This window comes from Monodelphis domestica, chromosome 3 (assembly GCF_027887165.1).
Source record: "Monodelphis domestica isolate mMonDom1 chromosome 3, mMonDom1.pri, whole genome shotgun sequence".
Lineage (NCBI taxonomy): Eukaryota > Metazoa > Chordata > Mammalia > Didelphimorphia > Didelphidae > Monodelphis > Monodelphis domestica.
In genome coordinates, this window is record NC_077229.1 from 439,169,342 (window position 1) to 439,181,966 (window position 12,625).

General features: G+C 35.6%; 1 protein-coding gene across 4 annotated transcripts in view; it reads right to left on the minus strand.

Annotated features, from left to right (window-relative positions):
* NPR3 (natriuretic peptide receptor 3) overlaps positions 1–12,625 on the minus strand; it is a 74,895-nt gene that overhangs the window by 17,068 nt on the left and 45,202 nt on the right. For all 4 annotated transcript variants that reach the window (XM_016431625.2, XM_007487498.3, XM_007487497.3 and 1 more), the window contains one exon: positions 11,431–11,566. In XM_016431625.2, coding sequence (XP_016287111.2) covers positions 11,431–11,566 — 136 coding nt within the window. The remainder of the gene's footprint in view (positions 1–11,430; positions 11,567–12,625) is intronic.

The window sequence follows — 12,625 nt, forward strand, 5'->3', positions numbered from 1 at the left end:
AATGAGCTAGAGAAGGAAATGGTAAAACATTCAAAGATCTTTGTCAAGAAAACCCTAAATGGGGTCACAAAGTGTCAAACACAACCAAAATAACTGAGCAAAACTAGGTGCCAGGCACTGTAATAAGGACTGGTGATACAAAGAAAGGTAGAAGATGGTATCTATTCTCAAGGGCTATACAGTCTAATGGTCAAAACATGTGAATACAATTATGTACAAAAAAGACAAATAGAGGATAAATGGAGATAATCAATAAAGGAAATGTATTAGCATTAAGGGGGATCAGAAAAGATGAGATTTTAGCTGGGACCTTGAAGAAAGTCAGGGAAGGCAGGTTGCAGAGAGGGGGGAAGAGTATTCCAGGCACTGTTAGTAAAAATACTAGGGATCCATAGAGGAAGTGTCTCGTATCACTGGATGGTAGAGTATGTGAGGGAGTAAGGTGTAAGAAGACCAAAACGGTAGAAGAAGAACAGGTTGTGAAGGGCTTTGAATGCCAAGCAGAGTATTTTATAATTGATATTAGGGGTGATAGGGAATAGTTGGAGTTTATTGAATAGACAGTGGGGGCGATATGGTGAAACATGTTTTAGGAAAATTCATTTGGCAGATGAGTGGAAATCAGAGTACAATAGGGGTATATTTGAGGCAAGGATGTCAACCAGCAGGTTACTGCAATAGTCTAGGAGTGATGTGATAAAGGCCTGCATCAGGGCACTGTCAGTGTCAGAGGGGATGAAGGGAGCAGATAAGAGAGATATTATGAAAGTAAAATTAACTAGCCTTGGAAATAGATTGGATATGGGGGGGGCAGAAAAAGAGAATAAGGACTTGAAAATGATATTTATGTCTTGAGCCTAGGTGCCTGTGAGAATGGTCATATCCTCTATAGTAACAGGGAAACTTTGAAAAGGAGATAGAGGTAAGGGGAGAATTTAGAGCTGGATAAACAGAAATGAGACTTCTGCACAGACATGACAATTGATCAACAATTAATAATAATATTCATAGCATTTGCATAGCACCTACTATACACCAAATACTTTGTTAAAATATCTTACAAATATTATTCTATTTGATCCTCAGAACAACTCTAAGAGGCAGATGAATCCATGGGAGTTGATGGGACCATCAAGTGAAATAGTATAGAGGTGGAGGAGAAGAAAGTCCAGGACTTCAGGGGACATCCATAGTTATTGGGCATGGATGAGATAAGGTACAGAAAAGGAGATAGAGAAGAAGCAGTCAGGCAGGTAGGAGGACCAAGAGAGAGCACTGTCACAAAGACAGAAGAGAGTATAAAGAAGAGGGAGTTTGACAGAATCAAAAGCTGAACAAGTCAAGAAGGATGAGGAATCAGAAAAGGCTACTAGATTTAGCAGTTAAGGGATCATTGATAACTTTGGAGAGGCCAGTATCAGGTGAATGACGTTAAAAGCCAGATGGCAGGGAGAGGAAGGGAAGCCACTATGTAGATGGACTTCTCAAGGAATTTAGTCATGAAAGGGAGGAGAAAGACAGAATAATAGCTAGTGGAAGAGATGGAGTAAGTAAAATTTGGCAGCTCATTGGATGGATGTATGGATCCAAAGAAAGTTAGGAATCAAAGATAACACTGAATTTATAAACCCTGCAGCCTGGAAGAATGGCAGCATCTTCCAAAAAAAAAATAAGGAAGTTCAAAAGAAGGGTTGTTTGGGGGAGGAAAGTAATGAGTTTTCTTCTTGCTACCCACATAGCTTTAAAAATAACTTTTTTGTCATGGCCTTAGTATTCATATGTAATATCAGTTTGATCTGGGTTTTATCATTCTTGACATTCTTGCAAGTAAGAGAGGGGATTGTCAAGGAATGTGTTTGCTAAATATATTTTTAAAGCAGAAAGAAGCTAAGTCAAATAATTGAGGATGAATAATGAAGAGAAGCATAAATCTGAAAGAATGCCAAGAATACTAAAACTCAGATCAAACTTAGGAAAATGAAAGAAGAGTTTGAGATTTATTCATTGTTGTTCAGTGGTTTCAGTCATGTTCAATTCTTTGTGACCCCATTTGGGGTTTTCTTGGCAACGATACTGGAATGTTTTGCCATTCCTTCTCCATCTCATTTTACAGATGAGGACTGGAGGCAAAGAGGGTTAAGTGATTTGTCCAAGGACACACAGATAGTAAATGTCTGAGGCCAAATTTTGAGCTCAGGAAGATGTTCTGATTTCTGGCCTGACATTCTATCCACTATGCCACCTAGCTGCCCTTATAAGATTGATAAAAAAGATACAAAGGGTTTCTTTATCAAATTTATACCAATGACTCACATATGCAAATATCCAGCCCCATTATCTCCACAAAGTTTTAAATCCACATTATCAATTATCAATTAGACATTCCAAAATGGAAGTATTAGACATCATCAATTCAACAAGTCCGAAACAAAACTTGATACCTTTTCCTCAAAACCATCCTCTCTTCCAAACTTCTCTCACATTCAACTCCTTTTCTGTGTTAGCATAATTAGTTACCACCTTAGTTTAGTCCCTCATCTTCTCTAGCCTCGATTATTGTACTAACCTTCAAACTGATCTCCCTTGTTCAAGTCTCAACATTTGATTTCAGCCTCCACTTTGTCGTCAAAGTAATCTTAAGCACAAATTTGACCATATCACTCAATAAACTGCAGTGACTTCCTATTGCCTGTAGGATGTGCTTAACTTTCAAGTCCCTACATAACCTGGCCCATCACACAAGGCAAGTGCTCACATAGAGGTCAGAAGAAGTGATACAAGGATTCTTTAATGGTCTCTCAAACACTGGTATCAATGTGAGCCATGGGAGACACCAGCACAGGAACATCCAGCATGTTTTGCCTGCATCAAAAAAGCAACTGTGCTCTATGAGCAAAGCAAAATTGCAGTATCTCAAAGGAAATGTGAGATGCCCAAATTTAGAAACATCTCCATCTCAAATGTTTATATAACTATTTATGCCCAACCTGTGATAGAGCCATCTGAACTTATACTGGTCTGAGCAGTCATAGTCAAGCACACTGTATTTTAGCCATGACATAGTGATGCCATTTTGATCCTCTTGAGTATGAAGGACAACAAGAAACCATCATTCCTCTGCTTCCCTCTCTCCCTCTGTGATCCATCCAAATTGGCCATCTCTGATTTCTCACATACAACATACCAGCGCCCATATCTGTGCCTTTACACCAGCCATTTTCCATGTCTAGAATGTAGTTCTCCCTCTTCCTTTCACCTAACTGCCTCCTTGAAGTTGTAGCTTAAGCAATCCTTTCTACATGGGGCCTTTGCTGATAGTGCCTCCCTTAATGAATTACCTTGTTTAATTAAACTACTTTCTATTTTTTTCTCTTTATGCTTATTCTATATACTTACATATATAGAATTTGGAACCAAAAGAGAGTCAAGTTTGATCAATATCACTCTATAGAGACATCTTTAGGTGCTATAAGGCTTTCTCTTTGGCCCTCTTCTGATCACCTGTTTTATAAATAACATGTTCAAATTTACAGATGATGTGAAGTTGGGAGGGACAGCTAATATGTTTGATGACAAAATCAGAATCAATAAAGACCTTGATCTCAGGCTGGAGCAAAAGGATAAATGTTATATGGTAAAATTGATGATAGAAAAATTAAAAGCATTTCACTTGAGTTAAAACAAAACTCACAAATTCAGAATGGTAAATGCATAGCTAAAGAGCATTATATGTGGGGACAAACCCTTGGAGCTTCTCAGAGACTCTAAACTTGGTATGGATGAAAAGTGTGAAATGGTAGCTAAAAGAACTAATGTGACCCAAGCATGATTTAAGAGGGACAAAATGTTCAGAATGAATAGGATGATGTTTTACTCTGCCCTGGTCAAAACACATCTGGAGTATATGTTCACTTTTAAGCGTCACACTTTAGTAAGGACTCAACAAATGGGAGCATATCCAAGAAGGGTGACCAGAATGGTGAGAGAACTGGAAACTATGTCATATGAGGATTAGTTACCACATAGGGACATTTAGCTTGAAAAAGGGAAGACATGAAGAGAAGGGGGCAGGGATGACAGTTGTCTTCAAGTATTTGAAGAGTCGTCATATGGAAGGACTAGACGTGGTCTGCTGGGTCACATGAGTCCAAAGTAGAGCAGCTAGAGGGCAGCTGGGTGGCTCAGTGAGAAAACCAGCCCTAGAGATGGGAGGTCCTGGGTTCAAATTTGACCTCAGACACTTCCTAGCTATGTAACCCTGGGCAAGTTACTTAATCCCATTGCTTAGTCCTCACCACTCTTTTGTCTTGGAGCCAGTACACAATATTGATTCTAAGATGGAAGGTAAGGGTTGAAAAAAAAGTAGAGCAGCTGATAAATTTTTAATTTGTCCTATTAATCACATTATCCTTCAAAGAGCAGAAGAAATCATAAGGAAAACTGTTATTTGGGAACTGGGGCTGTAAGAATTGGTTACTGAGATAAAAGCAATAGGAACCTTGAAAGCAAGGGACCACTCCATCATAGTTTGTCAAAGAGAACAGGAGAGTCATGCAGAATTTGGCATGAACTCTGGATTTTGAGAGAACAGATATCAAAATGTTCATAGAAAGGGTGGAAAGGATCTAAAAATCTAATATTTTGCAGAAGGTGGTCTAAGAGGACTGAAAAATTTGCAAGAATGAAATTGTGAAGACTCAAACAGAAATTCTTGTGTAAAATAGAGAGCTCCTTGGCTAGGATCTTTTAGACATGATTCTTACTCAGGTATGGACTGAACTATATGATGTTTGAGTTCACTTATGACTCAGATATGTGATTCTTGACCAATCCCCTCATTTCGTTAATGTGGAAACTGAGGTTCAGAAGAGTCAGGTGGCTTTCAAGGTCACAGAACTATTTAATGGCAGTGCCAGAGCTAGAGCTCAATTCTCCTAACCTCTGCTAATCCATTATTTACAGAAAAAAATACTATTTTATTGAATGAGTATTAAAAAAAAACTCAGTTCAATACTTATAATGCAAATCATTCAAAAGTAAAGTATCTTTTTCAAAATATGCTCCTTGCCGGAAATAAAATTTGGTAGAGGATCCACCTTTTTTATGTATTCACATCATTTATTCTTTAAAAATATATAACATGATATAATGTGTAATGTAACAATAATATACTATGTATGATTTGTTACAAATATGTAATAAATTATAATAAATATGCTTATCCAAGAGAAACAAATTCTCACATAAACTATGCCCCCAAACCTGTCTCATTCTTTTTTTCCTTCCCTAGCACTCTTCTCCCCTCCTCAAGAAGGAAGGCAATGTGACATAAGTTGCATATATATTATCATGTGACACATATTTCCCTGTTCATCATGTAAAACAAGACATCTGTTGCTTACATTAGAGAAAATCATTTAATCTAAATTTGAGAATACCTTATTATCTGATCTTCATAGGACATGTTTTCTTGTGAACTGGGAAGCCAGAAATTATCATTATTTCTATTTTCATATCAAATAAGTGGGAGTCTTAGGTTTTCTCAAGGTTATATATGGAATATATGAAGACCAAAAGTATTTATACATGTATGTTATTTGCATGTCCACACCTGTAAATACAATAAGGTGTATATTCATCAGTGTAAAGGAATTCCCTCTGTGAACACAAATTGCTAGCTAAGTCCTTGGGAGTTGCTTAAGACATACAGAGGTTAAGTGACTTGCCCAGGATCACGGAGTTAGTGTCAGATGTGGGATTTAAATCAAACTCAGTACTCTATCTACATGATGCTGCTTCTACATACATATGTATGTATGTATGTATGTATGTATGTATATGTATGTGTATATGTCCATAGTATATGCATATGTAGAAAATATATTATATTGTTGGAATTGGAACTGGAAAATACTTGAGGGGGTTATATGCATATATTTCTCTATCTATATATGTACATATAAATACAAATTATTTTATATTATATCATGCTTTTAGAATTTATAAATTATATTTATATGTAAAATATATTAAAATATATAAATTATATCTAAAACCCCCTCGTGAATTTTCCAATTCCTCACTATAAGATCATTTTTATGAAGGAATGCTAGCAGGGTACAAAGTCCTGCAGAGCCCACCTAGCTAAAGCAGTATGTCCGTATGATACATGGCATATCTATTGCCTATAGGCCATACTAGTTAAATGTATACAGACTAATCAGTTGAGGATTTGCCATCTGAGAAAATGTATTTGCCTAAAAAACAATTCAATGATTCCTCTAACCACTAGTGCTCACCTTTATAAAGCACTCTGTATTTAATTACTCTGTATATAGTTTGATTTATTAACTTTATATTTCTGCTACATTTATTTTTATGGGTACATAATATATTCCCTATTAGGATATAAGGTTATTACAAGTTGGAATTGTTTTATTATTTGTACTTGTATCCTCATGCCTAACGTGGTTTTTGCAACATAGTAGACCCTTAACAAATACTTACTGGTTGACTTATTGGCAAAAGGACTGACATCTTTAGAGAAAGATACCTATAATGAAACTATTGCTGTTTTGAAGAATAAATATATTTTGTGTGTGTATATAAACACACCATACATGTTTTCATAAAATTTTAAACACATGTATATCATTTTTATATCCAGAACATCAAGTTTGTGTGTTCTGGGTATCTATTTTCAGCTTGAATTTACCAGTATGGTCTAATAAAAATAATCTAAGTACAGTCGATTCAGCCTAGAAGTTTCACTGAGGAAAAAGTGAAATATGGATGAGCTACTGCAGAATGACTTAATTGATCATTTCCAATTCAATCTGTTCCTTATAATTGATCTGCAGATGACTCCTCTAGTTGATGGTGCAACTCAGAACAAAGACAAGGAAATAAAAAAAGATTAGGATTTCTGTGTATTGGTTGGGGAGATAAGGATAATAACATTTACAGTAGGTAACATTCAGAAGGCCTAAAAAATTCAAGCTCTATCTTCTAAATAAAGAAAAAAAATGATCAAATATGTTTTAAACTATATATCTTGCATAAAGGAAATAAAAAATATAGCACATCAGTGGGCAAATAAGAATAATTTAGTTTTATGTAGTATTAAAATTCAAAAGGAATTTATGCTTTAACAATTCTACAAAATAAGTTCTAATGAAGAATTATTATCCTCATTTTACAAATGAGAAAATTAAGCCTCATGGTCCTAAGTGTCGAAGTCAGGATCTGAACAATTTTTTATACCAAATCTAAAGAGTTTGACATTGTTTCCATAACAGTTCTCTACTCTAAAATTCTATTGTTCTAATGCCTCATTAAAGGCTAGGCAGGTTCTACCAAACTAGAAAGGCTTCAAGTATGGGTCCAGCAACAAACTATATGTTGTCCAAAGATTAGCTCAGTTAAATTCAAAGAAACTCATCACCACATTGGTTACAGGATGATTAATTCTTGAGAAGCTAAAACTCTCAAAGACGAAATGATAGAGGAGCTACCTTCTACCATCCAGGGAACATGAGTGAGAGGACATATTCTTGAGGCTGAAAAATATTAACATTTCAATGGAACTTTATGGTTCAACTCCTCACTTGCACTAAACCCAAATTTTGGACCTGTTGCCAAATGGGATTTCAACCTTCTCAATCTCTTCTCTCTGGCACAGGTCTTGCTCATCTCATGCCTGGTTCATTATTTTAGCCTATTGCTAGGTCTTCCTGACTCAAATCCCTCTCTGTTTCAATCTATCCTCCATTCAGATGTCAAAAGTGCAGGTCTTCTAATGTGCAGATTTGACCATATTATTGCCCAATTTAACAATCTATGAGGCACTCTACTAATTTCAGAATTAAATCTAAAACCCTCTGTTTGGTTTTTAAAATACTTCACTCCCTGACCCTTCCTAATCTGACAATTTTGTTATACTTCCTACTTCTATAATCTTTTTGCTCTTCAATCCAATGACAGTGACTTCTTTGCTGTTCCTCCAAATTCACATTCCATGGGTCAGTCGGTGGGTCTCTCTCTCTCTCTCTCTCTCTCTCTCTCTCTCTCTCTCTCTCTCTCTCTCTCTCTCTCTCTCTCTCTCTCCTTTTTTCTTAGCAGTAGTTCCAAGACAGGCAAGTAGTAAGGACTAGGCAATTAAAGTTAAATGACTTGCCCAGGGTCACACAGCTAGGAAGTGTCTGAGGTGAGATTTAAATCCAGTTCCTCCTAACTTCAGATCTGGCACTCTATTCCCTGTGCTACCTAGCTCCTCCTGCTCCATGGTTTTTCATTATCTTTCATACCCAGAATGCTCTCTATCTCGCCTCCTGTCTCCCTTAGCTTCTGTTAAGATTCAGTTTAAATCCTACCTTTTGCAAGATGCCAATTCATACCCCCTTCTCAAGTTATTGCTAATGTTTCTCCTTGAGATGACCTCCAATTAAGCCTATGTGTATATACATACATGCATACATGTGTTTGTCTGTCTTCTAACTTACACATATTACATCCCTCAATGCAACATAAGGATGGAGACTGATTTTTTTTTGTCTTTCTTTATATCCTTAGCTTTAAGAAGAGTACCTGGCACATAGTGAGTGAAGAATGTTTACTGACTTGACTTGTTGCTTTTCTCACCAAAACTATGCAAAGCAAAAACTTTGCAGGAAGTTTAAAAAGAATATTCACTTGGGGCAACCTGGAGACGTCCAGGGTTTAAATCTGGCCTCAGACACTTCCTAGCCATGTGATCCTGAGCAAATCACTTAACCTCTATTGCCTACTCTATCGCTCTTTTGCCTTGGAACCAATATTTTGCATCAATTCTAACAGAAGGTAAGAGTTAAGAAAAATGTTCACCTAAAACAATACTTAAGTTTCACCTCATACCCAATAAATTGTTAACGAAAGATAATAAAAGTCTGTGTACTGTTAGCAAAGCTGTAAAGCAATTGGAATAATACAAATTAAATAACTAAAATGTGTATACTCATTGACTCAGTGTTTCCATTTTTAGGCATATACCCTAAGTAGATCATTGTTAAAAGAAAGCTTTTATTTATATTCCTTTGAAGAAATAAGGGTCCAAGAGTACGTAATATTGCATGTAGCATCAGATGTTTTTCAATGGGTTGATTGGCTTTGCTGATTTTTTTTCCTTTTTTTCATTAAGTGTTTGTTGTTGTTATTTATAAGGATAGTTTTCTGGGAGAAACAGAAGGGATACATGGAGAAATGTAGAGAATGTCAATAACATCTGTTTTTATATTTAGATTTATATGTAGCTTATTTTTTAAGATGACATCCTAATTATTTGTCCAAAACCATATTTCTGAGAACCTGAATGAAACAGTTGTCTGCGTTATGATTCACTATACTGGGGGCTATTATGCATGAACTTCTAAATTAATTCCTTTCTGTTATCAAAGGGACATCCTTTCACTTCCTTCCATATTTCATTGGCTTTCATGATACACATAGGCACACTAGAATAAGAAATAACAATTTAAATGTGAGATCTTTAAAAATCATCAACAAATCAGTCGTCAGACTTTGGAATCCCAGACTTTGGAATCCAATTGTATATAGAGACAAAAATGTAGAAGTGTTAAAAAAGTGTTAAAAGTATCAAGTTAAAAAGTAAAAGTATCAAACTAATAAATTAATTTAAAATGCATACAGATGAATATAGAAAAATTAAAGTAAACTTATCTTAGAGAATATTTTCAAGACTTCTAATTTTAAAGATAAAAAGTAAATGGAAATTTGCTAAATGGATACTAATAACTCACATACCCATAGCACAGTTTTACAAAGCACTTTCCTTATAACTAGCACGAGGGAGGTAGTGTATTATGTCCTCCTCATTTTATTAATTAGGAAACTGAAGCTTATAGAGGTTGCGTGGCTTGCCTTGATTCTTGATTCAACAAATAGGAAGAGTCAATGCTAGGTTTCAAACCTGGATTTTTCCTGATTCCAAGTTCCCTAACTACTCTGTCTCTCATCTTCTATGTTACTCTCAAAACCCAATACCATGTGAATCAAAAAGGAGGACTTCATATACGATTTTCAAAGAGATAGAAGGGACATGAGATTCATTAATGTTGATTAATAACACCAATGAGTTTACAAAAGAATATTACCTAATAATTATTTTTGAAAAGCTATCTATATTGTTTTATACATTCTGTACAGAATTCTAGAAGTAGAACTGGGGCAAGATATTTTTACAATCCAGAAAAGAAATTAAAATGATGGCATATCCAAAGATTTAGAATGAGATATCATCTAGTATTACTCTTTCATTTTACAGATGAGGAAACTAAGGTCTAAATAGATGATCTAATATGACCAACATCATGCAGGTAATAAATAATAAAGTCAGGATTTCACCCTATATCTTGTGTTCTCTCCACTGTACTGTATTGCTTTATTCAATTAAGGTTTTGAGTTTTTGCTGCCACATGAGCTGAAATAAACTAAATACCTTTGCACCATGATAAGTGAGATTTTCATATGAAACTTGCATGCTTTTGTAAAAATCAATATTAAATGATGTCCCTTGTTGTGTACCCCCCATCCCAACCCTGAACCCTATATTATACCTTAGGGCAACTCTCCTCATTCCACTTTAATTTAAAAACAAAACAAAACATGACTTTCTAAAGTATCTTGGAGTCCTAAAATGAATGGCAGAATACACTAACCTAATTTACATTAAAATAATCATCTTATAGACAAGAAGTGGCATTTGCCTCTTTTTTCTGGCCACAGAAATGGAATAGTAAGAGATATAAAAAGTTGACTTTACTCCGTGATAACAAAGAAGATTAGAAGAAATCCTTGACCAATAATCCTGATGGATTTCTTCTCAAGTAAAATTCTTTGTGATGATCTGTCTGTATTAATATGAACTGGACTTGGAGTCACAATTTTTCCCCCAAAGAATAAACCTCTAGTCTAGTAAATAATATTAAAAATAACATCTTTCATTATGTAGCATTTGTTCAAATAACTCAATGATTTTTGCAATAACACTATGAAGTAGACTGTGAGTCTGTAATTATTCTCATTTTAAAATGAGTAAAATGAGACAAAAATTTAGATTACTTGCCCAAAGTCAAAGATCCAATAATAATAATAATGTGGGATTAGATCTCATTTTCTGCATTTCCATTCTGAATGCTCCTTTAAAAAAATAAACCTTACCTTCCATCTGAGAATCAATACTGTGTCTTGGTTCCAAGACAGAAGAGGGGTAAGAACTAAGGCAATGGGGGTTAGGTGACTTGCCCAAGGTCACACAACTAGGAAGTATTTGAGGTCCAATCTGAATCCAAGACCTCCGAACACTGAGCCTGGCTCTCAATCCACAAAGCCAACTAGCTGTTCCCTCTTAAAAAAAAAAAATTAATGAATTCATACCTTCAAATGTTCTGTTCCTAGTCTGTTGAATGATTTTTCCTCCATCCTTCTTGCTATAGCCAGCCCTCAGAACTTCATGTAAAGCCAGACCATAGAGAAGAATGGCATCATGGAATCCTTCCACAAACATGTTAACCTGAAAGGGTAATAATATCAGTTAGCTGAGACTCCTAGAGAAACTAAGGTATATCATTCTTGCTTTAAAATTCCTAGGAATTCTTCCTCTCCCACATGGTGCAAGATGCCTGAGCATACTCAACAAATTTATAATTAGATTTTACCACATTGACAGCTACTGAGTGGCTTTCTGGAAGGGATGACGTTTACAGCACTAGATGTTGAGTTCAAGTCTCAAACCACCCTGACTCAAACCACATTGACACCTCATTAAGGGGGGAAAGGGAGAAAAGAGGCAACATCCCTTGGTATAAAATGATCTTTTGTGAACTTATTGCACTGATTTTCCATGTAATCATGAAATTTCCAGAGTAATAAAAGTCTTACAGATTGTATTCTTGGTATGAGAAGGGTCATAACTATAGTTAAGCTTTAATTAATTTAAATTTTATTTTTTAATTAAAAAGGAATTAAATTTTAAATGCAGCTCAGGTACTGAAGATTAAAATTATGGGTCTCCATGCTAACATTTGAGAAGGGGATTCCTATATTTTTTTAATTGTTGTCATGTCCAACTCTTCATGACCTCTTTTGAGGGGTTTTTTGTGTTTTTTTTTTTTGGCAAAAATACTGAAGTGCTTTGCCATTTCCTACTCCAGCTCATTTTATAGATTAGGAAATTGAGGCAAACAAGTTTCAGGGTCACACAGGCCAGAGTTGAACTCAAGTCTTCTTGACTCGAGTCATTAGCACCCTATCTATTGTGCTACCTAGCTGATCTCATATACTCCAACAATTCCAATTTTTTAAAAAATCCCCTATGTAGTCTCCTCTTTTTGTTGGTTTTTCCATTCTTGCTCTCTGTAATTTAGGAACTTTTTGGGCCAAATATACAATTATTGTACTCATGTACTTCCTTGCCTTGGGGGAAGCTTGGTGGATTGAGAGCCAGGCCTAGAAATGTGAGGTTCTGGGTTCAAATCTGTCCTCAGACACTTCCAACTGTGTGACCCTGGGCAAGTAACTTAACCCCCACTGCCTAGCTCTTACTGCTCTTCTGCCTTGGAACCAACATACA